Source organism: Cyclopterus lumpus, chromosome 11, assembly GCF_009769545.1.
Source record: "Cyclopterus lumpus isolate fCycLum1 chromosome 11, fCycLum1.pri, whole genome shotgun sequence".
In the NCBI taxonomy this organism is placed as follows: domain Eukaryota; kingdom Metazoa; phylum Chordata; class Actinopteri; order Perciformes; family Cyclopteridae; genus Cyclopterus; species Cyclopterus lumpus.
In genome coordinates this window covers 20,312,284-20,335,505 of record NC_046976.1, presented here as the reverse complement: position 1 = coordinate 20,335,505, position 23,222 = coordinate 20,312,284, and the positions used below count along the sequence as shown (strand labels likewise).

The 23,222-nt window shown below is 49.0% G+C and overlaps 2 protein-coding genes across 2 annotated transcripts in view; both read left to right on the top strand.

Moving 5' to 3' along the window:
- Window positions 1–7,218, top strand: part of LOC117739064 (secretagogin-like) — a 7,399-nt gene extending 181 nt beyond the window's left edge. The window contains exons 1-11 of the mRNA XM_034545341.1: window positions 1–129; window positions 1,359–1,429; window positions 1,740–1,835; window positions 1,946–2,035; window positions 2,446–2,502; window positions 4,561–4,638; window positions 4,719–4,774; window positions 4,874–4,919; window positions 5,041–5,100; window positions 6,491–6,559; window positions 6,704–7,218. The exon at window positions 1–129 is cut by the window's left edge and continues 181 nt beyond it. Of these exons, the coding sequence (XP_034401232.1) occupies window positions 1–129; window positions 1,359–1,429; window positions 1,740–1,835; window positions 1,946–2,035; window positions 2,446–2,502; window positions 4,561–4,638; window positions 4,719–4,774; window positions 4,874–4,919; window positions 5,041–5,100; window positions 6,491–6,559; window positions 6,704–6,994 (1,043 nt within the window). The 3' untranslated portion in view covers window positions 6,995–7,218. The remainder of the gene's footprint in view (window positions 130–1,358; window positions 1,430–1,739; window positions 1,836–1,945; window positions 2,036–2,445; window positions 2,503–4,560; window positions 4,639–4,718; window positions 4,775–4,873; window positions 4,920–5,040; window positions 5,101–6,490; window positions 6,560–6,703) is intronic.
- Window positions 7,219–12,487: 5,269 nt separating this feature from the next.
- On the top strand, window positions 12,488–15,623 carry LOC117739223. The gene is made up of 4 exons (XM_034545515.1): window positions 12,488–12,644; window positions 12,758–13,306; window positions 14,686–15,426; window positions 15,546–15,623. Exons 1-3 carry the CDS (start codon window positions 12,488–12,490, stop codon window positions 15,393–15,395), a joined length of 1,416 nt encoding a protein of 471 aa, XP_034401406.1. The 3' UTR covers window positions 15,396–15,426; window positions 15,546–15,623.
- The last annotated feature ends 7,599 nt before the right edge of the window (window positions 15,624–23,222 follow it).

The following is a 23,222-nucleotide window of genomic DNA, read 5'->3' as shown; positions in this document are numbered from 1 at the left end:
ACAAGTGTTTTCCTTTAGTCGTGTCCCCCCAGCTGGACCCCTGGACGGTCTTCAGCACCATGGACAGCGCCTTCGGCCACCTGGACGCTGCCGGGTTCTTACAGATCTGGCAACGCTTCGACGTAGACGGTGAGAAGAGTTTTGGACGTTAGTTAATGTCATTTATTGAGCATGAAGGCAACAACTGTGACAGTTGGTAAATTAGGATTTATGTGTCATGATATATATATATATTATATGCTGCCTCTGCAGAATAATTAACATTTTACCAATAAAGAATTGATTGCTCCAAAGTTAATAAACTGCAGGGATGAAATGCCACTCGCAATAAAGAAGTTTAAGCCTCACCTTAGTTGATTTTTATTTTTTAACCCAATATGCAAAGTATGGATAAACTGAGACACGACTCAATCTTACAGGAAAGTCAAATAGTTGCCGTTCTAGATTTTATTTAATTCTATATTTTCATGCCACATAATCTCCGTTAGGAGGACTTTCAATCTCAAATGACAGGATGTGATTCATGAAAGCTTGAGTTAAGAGAGAGAGCGTTTCAGAGCTTTTAAAGTTATAATATTCACAACTATGTGGTTGTATAGAAGTCTATACTTCATGTGTTAAAGCTGGATGCATCAGACACCTCCAGGTCCAATGGACCCTCTGAGACGTGAAGTCACAACGACTCCGGGGAGGAAGCAGAGTTAATAAGGTGCAATGGAGAGATGTAAATGTATCCATAAGGAGAGAGAGAAGAGGAGAGAGGTGCTCAGTGTATCCTAAAACATCCCCCAGCGGCCTATAAGCCTATAGCAGCATATCAAGGGGCTGGACCAGGGCAAACCTGATTCAGCCCTAACTATAAGCACTATTAAAGAGGAAAGTCTTAAGTCTATTCTTGAATGAGGTGACTGTGTCTGCCTCCCGGACTGAAAGTGGAAGCTGGTTCCATAAAAGAGGAGCTTGATAACTGAAGGCTCTTGCTCCCATCCTACTTTTTAGGACTCTAGGAACCACGAGTAGCCCCGCATTTAGTGAGCACAGCTCTCTAGTGGGGCAATATGGTACTACAAGCTCCTTAAGATATGATGGTGCATCACCAATCAAGGCTTTGTAGGTGAGGAGAAGAATTTTAAATGTGATTCTTGATTTTACAGGTTGCAAAAGGTTTTGGTTGTAATCTGCAAACTCACCACTAGACGTCACTAAATCCTACACTCCGCTCCTTTTAATGTCAGTTTAGGGAAGTTTGTTGATTTGAATGTTTGCATAGTTGTGCTGCTTGAAACCGGACATTCAGCAGAAAAGAGTTGATGAATTACCAATGAATGTTTAATGAGACATGTCTGACATGTGTTTAGATCACGGTTACATCGAAGGAAAGGAGCTGGATGCCTTCTTTCAACACATGCTGGACAACTTTGGGATGAAGGTAAAGAGAGCTTCTTCTTTTCTTTTTACCTTCTCGTCTTATGGGTGAAACCTTCTTCTCAATCAACACGTTTCTGTTGGGAGAAATATTCATTTCATTTTCTGGATCTTCAACAATGGACGTTGTTTTCTGGGGCAGTGTTTTATTTGATTTTTAAAAAAAAACCAGATTGCCAGAAAATATTCACATGGTGGCTTTAAGAAGATGTATTATACACATAAAGTAATAACTCCACTGAACCATCCATTCATCACTCAGCTTTTAAAAATGGCAGCAAATGACGTCACCATAAAGTCCACGATGTTTTCAGAAGGAGGAGACAACGGAGGACGGAATCAGAAGGCTGAGGCAGAGATTCATGTCTGCTTACGACATCGCCGCTGACCGGCGTCTGAAGATACAAGAGGTACGCGCCCCCCCCCCCCCCCCCCCCCCCTCCCCCCCCCCCCCCCCACCCCCCCATGTTGTGTGAAAGAAGGCTTCGGGTCCAATGAGTTATGTTTCTTGCCCCCTCAGCTGGCCGCCGTGATGCTGCCAGAGGAGGAGAACTTCCTGCTCATGTTTCGCAGAGAGACGCCGCTGGACAGCAGCGTGGAGTTCATGAGGGTGAGGGTCAAAGGTCATATATATCTATATATAGATATATATATTTTATTAAAAGCTGAATGAGCTGAAAGCCCAAAGATTGAATATTGTGTTTATTTACTTTACTGATCTGTCACTTAGTTCTCTTTTATTTAAAACAAATATTAAAGGGATATTTCACCTTATGTCATTTTATGGGTGAAATATTCCTTTTAATTTAATCATATTGCCAGATGGATGATGACTCGGTTAGATTTAGAACATTTACCCATCGGGAGATAACAGGCAGAGACTGTTGCAACGCATTTTACTTCACTTTGCGCCACCTTCAGGACAAACGCTGCACCTTTAAGAGAACAGAAATGTAGAAATTCATCAAATTTAATTTATACTTCTTGCATTTTTTTGTAATTTGGTGTCTTGTCTCGTAGATCTGGAGGAGCTATGACACGGACAGCAGCGGCTACATCTCAGCGGTTGAGCTCAAGGTAGCTGCTGCGACGGGAGGAAGACGCCATTTTGAAAGCGTTGCTCACTTTCCAGAAGTCTTCATTGTGTTGGCTGCAGACTTTGCCTCTAGGAATTACCCACAATTCATAGCATTGGGATGTTAAACACGAGGTTACCAGGTGGGAGGCGGAGGTCGTAAAGACTGAAGATGGTCCTTAAACACACAGATTAGAAGAATACAAGCAGAGGCTGTTTTACACACCTGGTTTATTTGTTAGCTATTTTAAAGCTTTTGACTTTTGATTATGGCGCCCCCTGTGGACTAAAGTGGTAATGTCTCTGAGCACCAGGGTCCCTTTACTGCAGCGGGGTCTGACAGTAAATGAACATCACGCTGTATTGAAGAAGACTTGAAACTAGAGATTGAGACCAAAAACTAATGTTTACAATGTTTACTGAGGGAATAAATCAAGAGAAGTAGAGTCATTTATATAGACTTCTATACAACCAGAGGAGTCGCCCCCTGGTGGTCAGGAGAGAGAATGCAGCTTTAACACATGAGCATAGACTTCTATACAACCAGAGGAGTCGCCCCCTGGTGGTCAGGAGAGAGAATGCAGCTTTAACACATGAAGCATAGACTTCTATACAACCAGAGGAGTCGCTCCCTGGTGGTCAGGAGAGAGAATGCAGCTTTAACACATGAAGCATAGACTTCTATACAACCAGAGGAGTCGCTCCCTGGTGGTCAGGAGAGAGAATGCAGCTTTAACACATGAAGCATAGACTTCTATACAACCAGAGTAGTCGCCCCCTGGTGGTCAGTAGAGAGAATGCAGCTTTAACACATGAAGCATAGACTTCTATACAACCAGAGGAGTCGCCCCCTGGTGATCAGGAGAGAGAATGCAGCTTTAACACATGAAGCATAGACTTCTATACAACCAGAGGAGTCGCCCCCTGGTGGTCAGTAGAGAGAATGCAGCTTCAACACATGAAGCATAGACTTCTATACAACCAGAGGAGTTGCCCCCTGATGGTCAGGAGAGAGAATGCAGCTTAAACACATGAAGCATAGACTTCTATACAACCAGATGAGTCGCCCCCTGGCGGTCAGGAGAGAGAATGCAGCTTTAACACATGAAGCATAGACTTCTATACAACCAGATGAGTCGCCCCCTGGTGGTCAGGAGAGAGAATGCAGCTTTAACACATGAAGCATAGACTTCTATACAACCAGAGGAGTCGCCCCCTGGTGGTCAAGAGAGAGAATGCAGCTTTAACACATGAAGCATAGACTTCTATACAACCAGAGGAGTCGCCCCCTGGTGGTCAGTAGAGAGAATGCAGCTTCAACACATGAAGCAATAGACTTCTATACAACCAGAGGAGTTGCCCCCTGGTGGTCAGGAGAGAGAATGCAGCTTAAACACATGAAGCATAGACTTCTATACAACCAGATGAGTCGCCCCCTGGCGGTCAGGAGAGAGAATGCAGCTTTAACACATGAAGCATAGACTTCTATACAACCAGATGAGTCGCCCCCTGGTGGTCAGGAGAGAGAATGCAGCTTTAACACATGAAGCATAGACTTCTATACAACCAGAGGAGTCGCCCCCTGGTGGTCAAGAGAGAGAATGCAGCTTTAACACATGAAGCATAGACTTCTATACAACCAGAGGAGTCGCCCCCTGGTGGTCAGTAGAGAGAATGCAGCTTCAACACATGAAGCATAGACTTCTATACAACCAGAGGAGTTGCCCCCTGGTGGTCAGGAGAGAGAATGCAGCTTAAACACATGAAGCATAGACTTCTATACAACCAGATGAGTCGCCCCCTGGCGGTCAGGAGAGAGAATGCAGCTTTAACACATGAAGCATAGACTTCTATACAACCAGATGAGTCGCCCCCTGGTGGTCAGGAGAGAGAATGCAGGTGTTAGGACTCTTCCGCTACAGCGTCTCTCAGCAGAACCAGAGGTTTGCCGCCTGCTCTCGCCTGATTGGCTAACACCTCACGTGACTCCAAATGGACTTGAGTCCAGCAATTCTTGTGCATTCATAGTTCTTAGGTCTTTTTTATGTGTGTCCCTTCAGGGCTTCCTGCAGGACCTCTTCCTTCAACACAGGAAGTCCAACACCCCTGAACAACTGGAGGAGTACACTGACAGCCTGGTAACCAGATGTCACGACTGCTGACTTCTTCTTGTCGTTGACAATAATTCTGTTTAGACTTTTTTTTTTTCCTCCTGTAGATGAAGATGTTTGACAAGAATAGGGACGGCAGACTGGACTTCAATGACCTGGCCAGGTACTGAAGATCTCATTTTAATCCTTCATCAATCTTAAAATAAGAATAGTTCTGTCTCCAGATAAACTTTGACAAAAACGTGATTCTTGTTTTCCGAAGAATCTTGGACCTGAAAGAGAACTTCCTCTTGAAGTTTAAGATGGACGTAAGTTTGAAGAGTTTATTACATGTTTTTGTATTATACTTTTAGTAGAATTATTAGATGTTTCTAAATATGTAATACTAGATTCTCATGGTTTCATTGTTCTTGCTGTATTTGGTGTCAGGCTTGCAGTCAGGAGGACAGGAGGAGAGACTTCGAGAAGATATTTGCTCACTATGATGTTGTAAGTTTGAATTTATATTTTTCTTACAGGGGGGATTTATGATATATTTTAGTATCTCTCCATAAATCAGAAAATAATATGTTTAATAAAATGTAGTATGAGTCTCTGAATGCCGTGTGAACTAACCCCTCTGCATAAAGCTTCATAATATATAGTTTTTATTAATAAATGTGTATAAATGAGTCTCTGAATGCCGTGTGAACTAACCCCTCTGCATAAAGCTTCATAATATATAGTTTTTATTAATAAATGTGTATAAATGAGTCTCTGAATGCCGTGTGAACTAACCCCTCTGCATAAAGCTTCATAATATATAGTTTTTATTAATAAATGTGTATAAATGAGGCTCTGAATGCCATGTGAACTAACCCCTCTGCATAAAGCTTCATAATATATAGTTTTTATTAATAAATGTGTATAAATGAGTCTCTGAATGTTGTGTGAACTAAACCCCTCTGCATAAAGCTTCATAATATATAGTTTTTATTAATAAATGTGTGTAAATGAGTCTCTGAATGCTGTGTGAACTAACCCCTCTGCATAAAGCTTCATAATATATAGTTTTTATTAATAAATGTGTATAAATGAGTCTCTGAATGTTGTGTGAACTAAACCCCTCTGCATAAAGCTTCATAATATATAGTTTTTATTAATAAATGTGTGTAAATGAGTCTCTGAATGCTGTGTGAACTAACCCCTCTGCATAAAGCTTCATAATATATAGTTTTTATTAATAAATGTGTGTAAATGAGGCTCTGAATGCTGTGTGAACTAACCCCTCTGCATAAAGCTTCATAATATATAGTTTATATTAATAAATGTGTATAAATGAGTCTCTGAATGCTGTGTGAACTAACCCCTCTGCATAAAGCTTCATAATATATAGTTTATATTAATAAATGTGTATAAATGAGTCTCTGAATGCCGTGTGAACAAACCCCTCTGCATAAAGCTTCATAATATATTTATGAATGAAAGTGTAACTCATTGAGAGAAAACAACCTTTAATGAGATTAAAGTTACTTTACACACATGTTGAAGACTCTACAGGTGAATAGGGTCAACAAATTAATTCATACTTCACCAGTTTATTACGGACTTTAAGAGGATTATTATTTGTATTACAAGTTTTCGGAGACGTTATGTTCAAATATGCAAATTAGCCATTTTCTGTGATTTTTAGGAGAAATCTACAGATGCAAAATAATGCCTAAATCTTTATTTTTGATGTTTTTTTTCCACTAGTGAAAGAAGAAGAAATATAGCACAAAATATAACAATACAAATGTGTTGGCCTGTTGAGTCGCCTTTGGTTAGGAAACAGTGAAGTTTATGTATTTTAATTTTCATCACCCCGGATAATTATTGTGTGTGTGTGTGTGTGTATAAGAGTAAGACTGGTGCGTTGGAGGGCCCTGAAGTGGATGGATTTGTAAAGGACATGATGGAGCTGGTGAAGGTGAAAAGTTATTTTTTTCAATCACGATATCATCGCAGTTCCATATTTTATTTTCAGGATTTTAACACTCAGATATCTGCGTCATTCATTTCACGCCTACACAACCATCAGATGTCCTCTGACCTCTGTTGAACCCTGTTTCAGCCCAGCATCAGCGGCACAGACCTGGACAAGTTCAAGAAAGCCCTGCTGGGTCAATGCGACATCAACGGAGACGGAAAGATCCAGAAGAACGAGCTGGCTCTCGGCCTCGGCCTCAAACTCAGGCTGACAGAGCCTCACAGCATTGCCGTTACTTTTCCTTCGTTCCTCCATCACTGCTCACTTCATACCTTCTTTCGTTTCTTTATTTTTTCCCATCTGACTCATTCCTTGTCACGCCCTAATTTCTGGAAGTGCACGTCCTCCCTTTCTGGCCTTCAGTTATGCGTCTAAAGGCCAATGTATCTACATGTTTTATGCTCCTTAATAAAAGCACAGTACATATCAACACTATATTTTCTGGAGAAAAAATCTTTAAATAATGTGCATTATATGTGGATAAATGACATCATGATTTAAAGATGGAGTCCAAAAAAAATAGTTTGCATGGTGGTAATATATGGAAGTGTTTGCATGATTATTATTCATTATTGATTGTTAATAAAAAATAAAAGTGTCAGCTGACGGTATAATTCTGCAACGAAAACTGCCTTATTTATTATATGCTTTGGAAAATCATCAGAAGCTAGCAAACATCGCCCAACTCCTCACATGATTCTTCTTTGTCGATGTCCGCATTTGCTCGATGGCTGGCCGACACTGTGTCACATATGAAACACGCATTCAGTGATCTGGATATCTTTCTGGCAAAACTGTTCAGATAAATGTTAAAGGGAGTACAACAATTGGAATTGCTCTTGCTACATAGCACTGAAACAGCTCTTCTAAGGGTGACAAATGACCTACTAATGGCTGCAGACTCTGGACACTGCTCCGCAATGAGCATTCGACACCATCGATCATGCTACGCTGAATATTGGGTTGGCAATACCAAAAAAATGTCTCTGGACTAATTCTCCTCCTAATCTGTCAAATAGAACATCTAGTGTCCATTGATTCATTCATCTCCTTAACTGCACAGACAACATGTGGCATACCTCAAGGATCTATTCTTGGACCACTTCTTGGACAACAAGTCCATCTACGGGTACAAAAAAAGTAACCTGAACCTGGACCTTCTTTTCTCTCTCTATAGGCTTCCTTTAGGTTTTATCATTCAGCACCATAACGTCTCAATTCACTGCTATGCAGACGACACACAGTTGTTTCTCTCCATTAATAAACCCTCTGAATACAACAAGCGAGCCAAACTACAGAGCTGCATAGGTGATGTGAGAGACTGGATGTCACAAAACCTTTTGCACTTGACAAATCTGGGATGCTTATCATCGACCCTGAGGCCCTCCATGATCAAGTCCAGCCATCGCTTGGTCCCCTTACCTTTAAATATGAAGGGCACTGCTCAGAACTTAGTTGTGACATTTTCGACAGTGAGCTGAGCTTTGGAAATAACATAAAACAATTGCTACAATCATGTTTCTACCAACTCATGAATATCTCTCAAAACAGAACATTTTCATCTTTTAGCAATACAGAAAAAGGTATCCATGCTTACCTCTCATGACCGGACTATTGTAATGCCTTGTTTACCTGCCTCAGTACCCGGGATTTAAGAAAATCAGGGTTTTTGAAAGGCAAATCATTTGTCAGTGAGAAAGCATTAAATATTACGCAGTACTCTATGCAGCTGTCTAAATTACAGACAGGTCTGAATGTGTAATGTACAGTAACACCCCTAAACACATTGTATTTTTAATACAGCTTAATAGTGTTTAGATGAATAGCGAAATAGCAAAGGCACAAACTTCTTCTTCTCTCTAGTTTCTAGTTCTAGTTCTAATATATTTTGCTCCGTTTATACTATAGCGTCAATGGTATTGGAGTTTTAGAGCGCCTATATTTCCTGACATTTGGAGAGTTAAAATATGCATTTGTTTATCACTGATAACTATAGATTCACTGTGTAGTTTAAGATGGTGCATTGGAGGGTGTGAGGTGGATGTATTTGTGAAGGTCCTGATGGTGCTAGGGGAGGTGAAACAAGGTCATCTATCACTGCAGTTGCATATTTCATCATCCATATACAGAGCTCAGTTAGTGTCAATTGTTTTTACAGTACCTGTCCTGCAAAGAGCTGGACAATTTAAAGAAGGCCCTAATTGGTCACATGCGAAATCAACGGAGACAGAAAGATCCAGAACGCGCCACCTCGCCCTCAACTCCGCTAACAGAGCCTCGCAGCATTGACGTTACTTTTCTTTCTTTGCTCCATCAATACTCCATTTTTTTTTTTCTCGCCTCACATCTCACTTATTTCTTCTCCCATCCTGATTTCTGGAAGTGTATTTCCTCCATTACTGGCTTTTACTTTACTTTAGCTTTTAGTTTGATTAAAAGTCATTGGCGGCGGGCCAGGCGGGAGACCTGGGCGGGCCGATCGCCGGCGGCATAGACTAGCTCTAGGGACGTGGAACGTCACCTCACTAGCGGGGAAAGAGCCGGAGCTGGATATAGTTGGGCTCACCTCCACGCACAGCATGGGCTCTGGAACCAAGCTCCTGGAGAAGGGTTGGACTTTGTCCTTTTCTGGAGTTGCCCAGGGTGAGAGGCGCCGGGTGGGAGTGGGGACACTCACGAGCCCCCGGCTGAGCGCCGCTGTGTTGGAGTTTTCCCCGGGGAACGAGAGGGTCGCCTCCCTGCGCCTACGGGTTGCGGGGAGTAAGGCTCTGACTGTTGTTTGTGCTTATTCACCGAACAGCATTTCGGAGTATCCGGCCTTCTTGGAGTCGGTTGGAGGGGTCCTGGAAAGGGCGCCGCCTGCCGACTCCATAGTTCTCCTGGGAGACTTCAACGCTCACGTGGGCAATGACAGAGAAACCTGGCGGGGCGTGATTGGGAGGAACGGCTTGCCCGATCTGAAACCGAATGGTGTTTTGTTGTTGGACTTCTGTGCTAGCCACAGTTTGTCCATAACGAACACCATGTTCGAACATAAGGTGGCTCATAAGTGTACCTGGTACCAGAACACCTTAGGCCGGAGATCAATGATCGACTTTGTAATCGTATCATCTGATCTGCGGCCGTATGTCTTGGACACTGGGGTGAAGAGAGGAGCAGATCTGTCAACTGATCACCACCTGGTGGTGAGTTGGATCAGATGGCGGGGGAGTCGGCTAGAAAGACCTGGCAAGCCCAAACGTGTAGTGAGGGTGAACTGGGAACGTCTGGCAGAGGATCCTGTCCGGGAGGTCTTCAACTCCCACCTCCGGAAGAACTTCTCACAAATCCCGAGGGAGGCTGGGGACATGGAATCCGAGTGGACCTTGTTCAAAGCCTCTATTGTGGACGCGGCTGCTCGGGGCTGTGGCCGGAAGGTCATCGGTGCCTGTCGTGGCAGCAACCCGAGAACCCGGTGGTGGACCCTGGGAGTGAGGGAAGCCGTCAAACTGAAAAAGGAGGCCTTTCGGGCCTGGCTGGCCCAGGGGTCTCCTGAAGCGCTTTGAGGAACTCCTAAACCCAGCCAACATGTCCCCCGGAGAGGGGGCAGTGCCGGAAGACTTTGGGGTGGTTTCACCCATATCCCTGGCAGAGGTCGCTATGGTAGTCAAAAAGCTCCTTGGTGGCAAGGCGCCAGGGGTGGACGAGATCCGCCCTGAGATGCTGAAAGCGCTGGACATTGTTGGGCTGTCTTGGATGACACGCCTTTTCAGTGTCGCATGGGGGTCGGGAACAGTGCCCATGGACTGGCAGACCGGGGTGGTGGTTCCCATCTTCAAGAAGGGGGACCGGAGAGTGTGCTCGAACTATCGTGGTATCACACTGCTCAGCCTCCCGGGAAAAGCTTATGCCAGGGTGCTGGAGAGGAGGCTCTGACCGCTTGTCGAACCTCGGATTCAAAGACGAACAGTGCGGATTCCGTCCCAGTCGTGGAACAGTGGACCAGCTCTTTACCCTCGCAAGATTACTGGAGGGGTCCTGGGAGTTTGCCCAACCAGTTTACATGTGCTTTGTAGACCTGGAGAAGGCTTTCGACCAGGTCCCTCTGGGGTTTTTGTGGGGGGTGCTGCGGGAGTATGGGGTGCCGGAGCCGTTGGCACGGGCCATCCGGTCTCTGTATGCCTGCAGTAGGAGCTGTGTTCGTCTCCTCGGTAGTAAGTCAGACACGTTCCCGGTGGGTGTTGGCCTCCGCCAGGGCTGCCCTTTATCACCGGTCCTGTTTGTGACCTTCATGGACAGGATATCTAGGCGCAGCCAGGCGGCGGAGAGGATCCGGTTCGGGAGTCTTGGGATCGCCTCTCTGCTGTTCGCGGATGATGTGGTCCTGTTTTCCTCCTCGGACTGTGACCTCCAGCATTCACTGGGGCGTTTTGCAGCCGAGTGCGAAGCGGCAGGGATGAGAGTTAGCACCTCCAAATCTGAGGCCATGGTGCTCTGCCGGAAACCGGCGGATTGCTCCCTCCAGGTGGGGACAAACTGCCTACACCAAGCGAAGGAGTTCAAGTATCTCGGGGTCTTGTTCACGAGTGAGGGTAAGGTGGAGCGGGAGATCGACAGGCGGATCGGTGCGGCTGCAGCAGTAAAACAGGCGCCGTACCGGTCCCGTCTTGGTGAAGAGGGAGCTGAGCCGGAAGGCAAAGCTCTCCATTTACTGGTCGTCTACGTTCCAACCCTCAACTATGGTCACGAACTCTGAGTCGTGACCGAAAGAAACGAGATCTCGGATACAAGCGGCCGAAATGAGCTTCCTCCGTAGGGTGGCCGGGCTCAGCCTTAGAGATAGGGTAAGGAGCTCGGACATCAGGGGGGGAGCTTGGAGTCGAGTCGCTGCTCCTTCGTGTCGAAAGGAGTCAGCTGAGGTGGTTCGGGCATCTAGTCAGGGATGCCTCCTGGACGCCTCCCATTAGAGGTTTTTCCGGGCACGTCCAACTGGTAGTAGGCCCCGGGGAAGAACGAGGACACGCTGGAGGGATTATATCTCCCAGCTGGCCTTGGAACGCCTCGAGATCCCCCAGAATGAGCTGGAAAGTGTTGCGGGGTGAGAGGGAAGCCTGGGTCGGCCTGCTGAACCTGCTGCCACTGTGACCCGACCCCGGATAAGCGGGTGATAATGGATGGATTGATTCCAAAAATGTCTAGTTTGTGTTTTCATTGATTGCATGACATGCTGCTTTATGTGGCAATACATGGAACAGTGTTTGCATGACGTTGCATTATTAAATCAATACACGTATTGTAAAATCAATGACTGCTCGCAAATTAGATGCATCTAAATAGAAAATCAAAAGTTGTGAAATTGCTATTTTCATGCATTGTTTTGTGAACTATAAGCATTTTTGGGGGGGACAACGACTGGGGAAACGTAGTCTATCGACGTGGGTCAGTTTGACCCAGGAGGGACAAAGAGGTCGACCTCGACCTCGACCTCGACCTTCTAATGACGACCAGCATTTTGACAAACTGACTTCTGGTCAATCGACACTGCGTCATGATGACTTTTTTTTTGTTGCGGAGAGAGGACCATCTGCGCCCGGCACAGAAAAAAATATCTGGACGCCGGGCAACGAATACCGCCGTTAGTAATATGTATTGTCTACGCGAGCGCACAGTCTTTTTTTTTTTGTAAAATTTTTTTTTAGTTTTTTTTTTTTTTACCCGAAACGATATAACCTCCCCATGGGCTCGGCAAGCCTAGTCGTCGTCTCGGTCGTCGTCGTCTTCTCGGTCGTCGTCGTCAAAAACGCTTTTAGAATATTCAACTATATACAGGTGTGCACTCGTGGTACATTTATGCTACGCGTGTGCGACCGGGAAAGTTTGAGGATCGGGATGAACGTACCCGAAGAGGCTGTGATGACGGCCGAGGCTGAGCAAACGACGAGCCGGCGGTTAGCCCCGGCGCGTCCGACCGGCGTGGAACGGACGGAGGCCGCGTACGGAGGCCGCGTACGGAGGGCCGCGTACGGAGGCCGCGTACGGAGGCCGCGTACGGAGGCCGCGTACGGAGGCCGCGTACGGAGGCCGCGTACGGAGGCCGCGTACGGAGGCCGCGTACGGAGGCGTAAATGCATCGACCTGTGACGATTCCGCCTTAAAAAGTCCAAACGCGTCGGCTCGACGAGAAAGAAGGCCGAGGCGACGACGACGATGACGACGACGACGATGACGACGACGACGATGACAGAGGCCGACGACGAAGACAGAGGCAACGACGAAGGCGAGAGAGAGTCGAGCGTCGGTCGTCGGTTTCGCCCGGTTGGGCGAGCCGGGCGACGTGGAGTGCACCGGGCGGGGAGACGCTCGCCGATGTTCCGATCCGCTGCCTGGAAGTCAAGCGCTTTGTGCCAGGGCGACGCGTTCCTGAATCTACGCGCTTGCTTCACCGGAGGGGAGAGAGCCGGTCCCCGAAGGCCGCCTACGACGCCGAGGAGCTCGAGGATGAGATCGGGCGAGAGGGATTCCGCAGAGTCGATCGTCACCAAAAGCCGGAGGGGGAGAGGGAGGGGGAGGATGAGCGGGAGAAGGGGGGATGTCCCTCGCCGTCACGAGTCAATACGCCCGCTGCGATACTGACGGACCCCGAGAACGGAGACGTCGTCGCTCGTGACTGCCGGATGCGATGTCTGAAAATGAAATTTAAACGACTGGGTAAACGTAGTCTATCGACGTGGGTTAGTTTGACCCCGGAGGGACAAAAGAGAGGGTTGTGAGACGTGCTCAGCAGCCACCTTTCGAGCTCCCGCCATCAGGTTACCAGCCCCAGCATCCCAGCTACCATTCTCCGTCCGTCTACCAGCCCAAGCCCCAGCAGCCGTCCGTCTACCAGCCCAAGCCCCAGCAGCAAATTCAGAAACCCACACAAGACACCCCAGCAGCAGCCTAAAACCACCCCAATGCAAAAAGGTGTCATCCAGACCAAAGCTGGCATGTTGGATTTTGTCTCACCCCAGAATGGAAAAAAGATTTGAATCTGGTATTGCTTCAAGTAGGGGAATTGTTCTTCATACTGGTCCTCAGCCCTCTTTGGAGCACCAGCCATCAGGCTACCATTCCAAGCCCCGGCAAGTGAAGATTCAAATAAAACCTGCCTAAATTATATTTCTGTTCTCCAGGTTCCTGACCACACTCTGAAAGCGGTCTGTCGTGGCATCAAACCTTTTGTGAAATTCAATAAATTACTTGCAACTGCACACTCTACCGTTCATGAGGTTCTTTCATTTAAAAAATTATGAGTCAGGTTACTAGTTTGAGATTCTTCTGCATTAAACTGATAGATTTGGAAGTGTCCTGATGGAACTGGAGCACTTGAGAAAAGGTAATCTATCACTGCACTTGTATACTGTATGTACATTTGTGATCTATCACCCGCCCCATGTAGCTCTATAGTATTTGAATCTCCTAGGTGTAGTACTAGGGGTGGGGTCCTGGTTATAGTTTTAAAAGTGATGGCGCTATTACCTGTTCTTGCAACTGTTTTCATTCTGATAACTGGTGGTGACTCCAATAGAATTATGGTAGCAAAATAAAAGGTTTGTCTCTCAAGTACTTTTAGCTTGTGTTTTAATTGTATTTTACCTCTGGTTTAAACAGTTCTTGAACTTTGACACACCCAAGATACTTCAACTGCCTTAAAAATACATTCTGGTATTCATTAGTGTGTGCACAACAATGATATGCATACCTCTGACAAACATATCAAAGGAGATACTACGCAATATCAACAAACCCCAAAATGATTTCCTCTATGGAACATCTTAAACATGCGAACATCAATATACTGTAAACCTCTCACACACACTTAAAATAACAAAACCTCTGTCGCATTTCTGAGTCGAAGAAGCGGCAGCAGTCTACAGCAGTTTACATGGGAAACTGTTCTCCATCGTGGTCCAAAGGAGCTTTCCCGGTCCCCTTTCAGTCACCAACAACTGTCCCCTCTTCACACAAGTCCAAACCAGAGCATAACTGGTTGTCAGCCACTAAGTCATGAACATTATTGCTCTTGTACAGTGTGCTTCAAACCAAAGCTGGCATGTGGGACATTTTTTCCCCTGACGGTAACGGTCCTAATGTGCAACCCGGGTCTCCACCCCAGCTTCGGCAGATCGTCTACAGGCCCCAGCAGGCCGGCTACCAGCCATCCGTCTACCATCTTAAGCCAAAGCCCAAGCAGCCCGGCTACCAGCCGTCCATCTACCAGCTAAAGCTCCTGCCCGGTTACCCGCTTAAGCCCAGCTTCCCTCCCAATCCCCAACAAGGGGTGCTTCAAACCAAAGCTGGCATGTGGGACTTTCATTACCCCAATGGTGGTGTTTCTGATCCTGAAATTCAACCCGGTACCCCACCCAAGAAACCCAGCTTCCCGCCCCAGCAAGGGGTGCCTCAAACCAAAGCTAGTATGCAGCCCAGGTCCCCATCCCCAACCCAGCAGGGGGTGTTTCAAACCAAAGCTGGCGTGTTAGACATTTTTTCTTCCGTTGGCATCTCTAGTCCTAATGTAAAGCCCGGGTTCCCATCCCAGCAGTCCAGCTACCAGCCGTCCGTCTCAGTGCACCAGCCCAGCTACCAGCCCCAGCTAGTCGGAATTCAAAGCAAAGCTGGCATTTGGGAATTCTTTTCTCCCGATGGAAGGGTTTCTGGTCCTAATGTGGAGCCTGCCAACCTAAATAAAGAAATGACTGTTCCTCCAGGATCCCCACACCGTCCCAGGTGGCAGCAGTCACTGGTTCCTGTGTAAAACGGCAGCCATTGACCCAACTATCCATGCTGTAAGTCTTAACTTTAAATTTTCTCAAACATATGCTACAAAATAAATGGGGGTGAAGAACATTCCAAATGCATTTTAAGCTGACCTTGCAAACTGTCTAAATGATATTTCTGTTCCCAGGTTCCTGACCACATTCTGAAAGCAGTCATTCCTGGCATCAACCCTTTTGTGAAATTCAATAAAGTACTTTCAACTGCACACTCTGCCATGAATGAGGTTCTTTTATTGTCTCAGTCTTTGTGAAATGATGGGTCTGGTTACTGGTTTGAGATTCTTCTGTATTGAACTTGTTTTCTTGGAGAATCATGACTAACTCGTTTGTTTGAAACTATATGCTACATTAATGCCTAGCATCTATTGTACTCGGGAGTTTTAGAGCACCTAGTTTTCCTGACATCCGGTCAGAAATATGTTTTTTTTAATCCTCGCTAATGGATTAATTGTGTAGCGTAAAACTATCCGCCCAAGCAGAGGGCCTGGTGAGGTGGATGCATTTGTAAAGGAGCTGATGGCAAAAGGTTATATCTATCACTACACTTAGATATTTGCTCTTCTATATAGGCTGTCATTCATTTTTTTATATCTTTACCCATTGTCATCTGACCTCCATACCTTTTTTTTTTTCCAGCAAACGTTTAACCAATTTCTGGAGGTGCATCTTTCACTTTGGTGATTAAAGCCAATGTCTTTACATATCTTATGCTCCTTAATAAAAGCACAGTACATGTCAATTATTTGTCTGCATGAAGAAAGTTTTAACTTGACATGAGCATTATATCTGGATTAATACCCCATGATTTAAATGTATAGATTCCAAATACTCCTATGAATCGCCACCTTAACGTGGTGGAGTTTGAGTGGCTCAGTGATCCTGGGAGCTATGTTGTCCGGGGCATCAGCCCCTGGTAGGGTCTCCCAAGGCAAACAGGTCTCAGGGGAGAGCCCAGACTAAGAGCGGTTCAATAAACCCTGATGAATAGCAGCCAGACCCAGGAGGGGAGCTCGTCGACGAGCGTCTGGTGGCCGGGCTTTCGCCCATGGGGCCCGGTCGGGCTCAGCCTGAAAAAACACCATGGAGCAGCAGTCACCCTGTGGACCCACCACCCGCAGGGAGAATTATTGGGGTCGGGTGCTATGTAGACCGGGCGGCAGACCTGGGCGGGCCGATCGCCGGCGGCATAGACTAGCTCTAGGGACGTGGAACGTCACCTCACTAGCGGGGAAAGAGCCGGAGCTGGTGCAGGAGGTGGAGCGGTACCAGCTAGATATAGTTGGGCTCACCTCCACGCACAGCATGGGCTCTGGAACCAAGCGGTGGGGATACTCACGAGCCCCCGGCTGAGCGCCGCTGTGTTGGAGTTTTCCCCGGGGAACGAGAGGGTCGCCTCCCTGCGCCTACGGGTTGCGGGGAGTAAGGCTCTGACTGTTGTTTGTGCTTATGCACCGAACAGCATTTCGGAGTATCCGGCCTTCTTGGAGTCGGTGGGAGGGGTCCTGGAAAGGGCGCCGCCTGCCGACTCCATAGTTCTCCTGGGAGACTTCAACGCTCACGTGGGCAATGACAGAGAAACCTGGCGGGGCGTGATTGGGAGGAACGGCTTGCCCGATCTGAACCCGAATGGTGTTTTGTTGTTGGACTTCTGTGCTAGCCACAGTTTGTCCATAACGAACACCATGTTCGAACATAAGGTGGCTCATAAGTGTACCTGGTACCAGAACACCTTAGGCCGGAGATCAATGATCGACTTTGTAATCGTATCATCTGATCTGCGGCCGTATGTCTTGGACACCTTCGGGTGAAGAGAGGAGCAGATCTGTCAACTGATCACCACCTGGTGGTGAGTTGGATCAGATGGCGGGGAGTCGGCTAGAAAGACCTGGCGAAGCCCAAACGTGTAGTGAGGGTGAACTGGGAACGTCTGGCATAGGATCCTGTCCGGGAGAGGTCTTCAACTCCCACCTCCGGAAGAACTTCTCACAAATCCCGAGGGAGGCTGGGGACATGGAATCCGAGTGGACCTTGTTCAAAGCCTCTATTGTGGACGCGGCTGCTCGGGGCTGTGGCCGGAAGGTCCATCGGTGCCTGTCGTGGCAGCAACCCGAGAACCCGGTGGTGGACCCTGGGAGTGAGGGAAGCCGTCAAACTGAAAAAGGAGGCCTTTCGGGCCTGGCTGGCCCAGGGGTCTCCTGAAGCAGCTGACGGGTACCGGCGGGCCAGAAGGGCTGCAGCTGCGATGGTCGCGGAGGCTAAAACTCGGGCATGGGAGGAGTTCGGGGAGGCCATGGAGAAGGACTTTCGGTTGGCCTCAAGGAAGTTCTGGCAAACCATCCGATGGCTCAGGAAGGGAAAGCAGGGTCTACCCCAGGCTGTTCTCAGTAGAGGGGGGGACTGCTGACCCGGACTGGGGACATCTTCGGGCCGTGGAAAGAGCGCTTTGAGGAACTCCTAAACCCAGCCAACATGTCCCCCGGAGAGGGGGCAGTGCCGGAAGACTTTGGGGTGGTTTCACCCATATCCCTGGCAGAGGTCGCTATGGTAGTCAAAAAGCTCCTTGGTGGCAAGGCGCCAGGGGTGGACGAGATCCGCCCTAAGATGCTGAAAGCGCTGGACATTGTTGGGCTGTCTTGGATGACACGCCTTTTCAGTGTCGCATGGGGGTCGGGAACAGTGCCCATGGACTGGCAGACCGGGGTGGTGGTTCCCATCTTCAAGAAGGGGGACCGGAGAGTGTGCTCGAACTATCGTGGTATCACACTGCTCAGCCTCCCGGGAAAAGCTTATGCCAGGGTGCTGGAGAGGAGGCTCTGACCGCTTGTCGAACCTCGGATTCAAGACGAACAGTGCGGATTCCGTCCCAGTCGTGGAACAGTGGACCAGCTCTTTACCCTCGCAAGATTACTGGAGGGGTCCTGGGAGTTTGCCCAACCAGTTTACATGTGCTTTGTAGACCTGGAGAAGGCTTTCGACCAGGTCCCTCTGGGGTTTTTGTGGGGGGTGCTGCGGGAGTATGGGGTGCCGGACCTGTTGGCACGGGCCATCCGGTCTCTGTACGCCTGCAGTAGGAGCTGTGTTCGTCTCCTCGGTAGTAAGTCAGACACGTTCCCGTTGGGTGTTGGCCTCCGCCAGGGCTGCCCTTTATCACCGGTCCTGTTTGTGACCTTCATGGACAGGATATCTAGGCGCAGCCAGGCGGCGGAGAGGATCCGGTTCGGGAGTCTTGGGATCGCCTCTCTGCTGTTCGCGGATGATGTGGTCCTGTTTTCCTCCTCGGACTGTGACCTCCAGCATTCACTGGGGCGTTTTGCAGCCGAGTGCGAAGCGGCAGGGATGAGAGTTAGCACCTCCAAATCTGAGGCCATGGTGCTCTGCCGGAAACCGGCGGATTGCTCCCTCCAGGTGGGGACAAACTGCCTACACCAAGCGAAGGAGTTCAAGTATCTCGGGGTCTTGTTCACGAGTGAGGGTAAGGTGGAGCGGGAGATCGACAGGCGGATCGGTGCGGCTGCAGCAGTAAAACAGGCGCCGTACCGGTCCGTCTTGGTGAAGAGGGAGCTGAGCCGGAAGGCAAAGCTCTCCATTTACTGGTCGGTCTACGTTCCAACCCTCACCTATGGTCACGAACTCTGAGTCGTGACCGAAAGAACGAGATCTCGGATACAAGCGGCCGAAATGAGCTTCCTCCGTAGGGTGGCCGGGCTCAGCCTTAGAGATAGGGTAAGGAGCTCGGACATCAGGGGGGAGCTTGGAGTCGAGTCGCTGCTCCTTCGTGTCAAAAGGAGTCAGCTGAGGTGGTTCGGGCATCTAGTCAGGATGCCTCCTGGACGCCTCCCATTAGAAGTTTTCCGGGCACGTCCAACTGGTAGGAGGCCCCGGGGAAGAACGAGGACACGCTGGAGGGATTATATCTCCCGGCTGGCCTTGGAACGCCTCGGGATCCCCCAGAATGAGCTGGAAAGTGTTGCGGGTGAGAGGGAAGCCTGGGTCGGCCTGCTGAACCTGCTGCCACTGTGACCCGACCCCGGATAAGCGGGTGATAATGGATGGATGGATTCCAAAAATGTCTAGTTTGTGTTTCATTGATTGCATGACATGCTGCTTTATGTGGCAATACATGGAACAGTGTTTGCATGACGTTGCATTATTAAATCAATACACGTATTGTAAAATCAATGACTGCTCGCAAATTAGATGCATCTAAATAGAAAATCAAAAGTTGTGAAATTGCTATTTTCATGCATTGTTTTTGAACTATAAGCATTTTTTGGGGGGGGACAACGACTGGGGAAACGTAGTCTATCGACGTGGGTCAGTTTGACCCAGGAGGGACAAAGAGAGGGTTGTGAGACGTGCTCCCTGTGACGTGGGTCCTTTTGACCCGGGGGGGGGGGGGGGGGGGGGGACGAAGGGGACGATGACGACGAGACTGTTGTGAGACGCACGCTCGTCTGTGGGTCTTTTTGACCCCCCCCCCCTCCGGGACAACGGGAGGGATGTATTATACATGTGTGTGTATGCGTATAAACAGATACGCGGGTCAGTTTGACCCCGGGACAACAGGAGGGTTAAGAAAATCCACGTTTGGCCTCTGTACAGGCTGAAAAGTCGTTTGGGACCATAAAAAGAAGGACATCTAGATTTTGGGCAGTAAAGTGATGAAAGCATCAGGTATTCATTGAAAATGTCATGAAACTTGTAAGTATTGTGTTCTGAGACACTTTCTTGAAGAAATTCAAGAATCTATGTATTCTTTAAGACCCCGGAGGGACGATGAGAGGGTTGTGAGACGTACTCACGGACGCACACACGCACTCACACACTCACACACGCGCTCACACACACACATAATCGTATTCTGAATCTTCATAAATGTGATCCTCGCATTCTAAAACCTCTTCCTCTAAATCATCGTCGTCATCCTAATCCTCCTCATCATAGCCGTCATCTTCATCACCGTCATTGTCATCATCATCATCATCATCAAAACTTCTCTCTCTTACAAACTCAATTGCGAGGCCCTCCGATCAGGCCATCTGTATCAGTTGCGATGAGGAACCGCGCGACGTCGCAACCTCGTGCGGCATTGACAGGGGCGTAAAAAACACGATTGACGCACGCTCATGAGTTTATTCCAATTATTCATTGTGTGTATATATATATATATATATATATTTATATTTATATATATATATAAAAACTCTCTGTCTCTCCACGGAGATCTTTTCTCACGGCGGCCAGTTTGTCGGTCGCGTGTCTCTCGGTCCTGGTCTCGCGGTCGTCGAAGCGCAGCAGTCTGGAGTACGCGTGAAAGCGTTTGAGCGGCATCGTGGCGGGGAAAATCACCCTGCCGCTCTCGGCGTCCCACAGGCTAGCAGCGGCCTCGCCCCGGCACCTGTACACTCCCGCTAAGATCAGCAGCCCGACGTAGGCCCGCAGGTCGGTCGCGTCCATCCTTTTCCAGTCGTCGCCGTATTTTCGCGAGCCCTCCAGATTGGTCATCTCCAGGACGATCGTTTCGACGGCCGGCGAGACCAACATGCGGAACGTCGAGGCCATGTCGCGGGCGCAGGACCTGGCGTACGCCGTGGGCCCTCCCTCTCCTCCTGCTCCTCCCCGGGAGGCCGCTGCGGCGGCGGTAGTCGTCGTCGTCGTCGTCCCCCGAGAGTTTCGCACCTCGTACGCCTCCGACGACCACGATATTTCTCCGTCTTTCGACAGCAAGGTCCGTCTTTCGCCTCGACGGGCGTCGTCTCTGTCTGCCGAGGCTGCGGCGGCGGCAGCCGCTTCTTCTTCTTTTCTTCTTATCTACTTCTTGGTCTTGGTCTTCTTCTTCTTTCTTCTTCTTCTTCTTCTTCTTCTTCTTCTTCTTCTCTCCCTTCTTCTCCTTCTCCTTCTCCTTCCTCCTCCTCCTCCTCCTCCTCCTGAATGTGACGCATCAAGCACTGGGTTGACCAGCATTTTGACAACCTGAATTCTGGCGAAACGACGAGCGGTCACGGTGTCTTTGGCAGAGCGTTGGAGAGGACCACCACGTTCTCGTTCTCGTTCTTCGTCATCTTCATCTTCTTGGTGTTCTTTTTCTCCTCCTCCTCCTCCCGAAGGCGACGCTGTCGGGTTCACAACCTGACTTCTAGTGAAGTGACGCGCTCTCGTGATGTTTTTGGCAGAGTGACGGGGAGGACTGCCGCAACCTCGACCGCGACCGCGACCTCGACCTCGACCTCGACCTTCTAATGACGGCGACGCATCGCTCGCCGTGTCGACCAGCATTTTGACAAACTGACTTCTGGTCAATCGACACTGCGTCATGATGACTTTTTTTTTTGTTGGAGAGAGGACCATCTGCGCCCGGCACAGAAAAAAATATCTGGACGCCGGGCAACGAATACGCCGTTAGTAATATGTATTGTCTACGCGAGCGCACAGTCTTTTTTTTTTTGTAAAATTTTTTATTCATTTTTTATTTTTTTTTACCCGAAACGATATAACCTCCCCATGGGCTCGGCAAGCCTAGTCGTCGTCTCGGTCGTCGTCGTCGTCTTCTCTGTCGTCGTCATCAAAAACGCTTTTAGAATATTCAACTATATACAGTGTGCACTCGTGGTACATTTATGCTACGCGTGTGCGACCGGGAAAAGTTTGAGGATCGCGATGAACGTACCCGAAGAGGCTGTGATGACTGCCGAGGCTGAGCAAACGACGAGCCGGCGGTTAGCCCCGGCGCGTCCGACCGCGTGGAACGGACGGAGGCCGCGTACGGAGGCCGCGTACGGAGGCCGCGTACGGAGGCCGCGTACGGAGGCCGCGTACGGAGGCCGCGTACGGAGGCCGCGTACGGAGGCCGCGTACGGAGGCCGCGTACGGAGGCCGCGTACGGAGGCGTAAATGCATCGACCTGTGACGATTCCGCCTTAAAAGTCCAAACGCGTCGGCTCGACGAGAAATAAGAGGCGACGACGACGGCGACGACGACGATGACGACGACGACGATGACGACGACGACGATGACGACGACGACGATGACGACGACGACGAAGACAGAGGCGACGACGAAGGCGAGAGAGAGTCGAGCGTCGGTCGTCGGTTCGCCCGGTTGGGCGAGCCGGGCGACGTGGAGTGCACCGGGCGGGGAGACGCTCGCCGATGTTCCGATCGCTGCCTGGAAGTCGAGCGCTTTGTGCCAGGGCGACGCGTTCCTGAATCTACGCGCTTGCTTCACCGGAGGGGAGAGAGCCGGTCCCCGAAGGCCGCCTACGACGCCGAGGAGCTCGAGGATGAGATCGGGCGAGAGGGATTCCGCATAGTCGATCGTCCAAAAAGCCGGAGGGGGAGAGGGAGGGGGAGGAGGAGCGGGAGAAGGGGGATGTCCCTCGCCGTCACGAGCAATACGCCCGCTGCGATACTGACGGACCCCGAGACGGAGACGTCGTCGCTCGTGACTGCCGGATGCGATGTCTGAAAATGAAATTTAAACGACTGGGTAAACGTAGTCTATCGACGTGGGTTAGTTTGACCCCGGAGGGACGAAGAGAGGGTTGTGAGACGTGCTCAGCCACCTTTCGAGCTCCCGCCATCAGGTTACCAGCCCCAGCATCCCAGCTACCATTCTCCGTCCGTCTACCAGCCCAAGCCCCAGCAGCCGTCCGTCTACCAGCCCAGCCGTCCGTCTACCAGCCCAGGCCCCAGCAGCAAATTCAGAAACCCACACAAGACACCCAGCAGCAGCCTAAAACCAACCCCAATGCAAAAGGTGTCATCCAGACCAAAGCTGGCATGTGGGATTTTGTCTCACCCCAGAA

What these genes read in the sequence shown, in the direction of transcription:
- LOC117739223 (XM_034545515.1), top strand. Translation starts at nt 12,488, where the DNA reads ATGAACGTACCCGAAGAGGCTGTGATGACGGCCGAGGCTGAGCAAACG. An exon ending in AGGCCGCGTACGGAGGCCGC is followed by an intron (nt 12,645 to 12,757) that starts GTACGGAGGCCG and finishes CGCCTTAAAAAG; the next exon opens with TCCAAACGCGTCGGCTCGAC. An exon ending in AATGAAATTTAAACGACTGG is followed by an intron (nt 13,307 to 14,685) that starts GTAAACGTAGTC and finishes TTCAAACCAAAG; the next exon opens with CTGGCATGTGGGACATTTTT.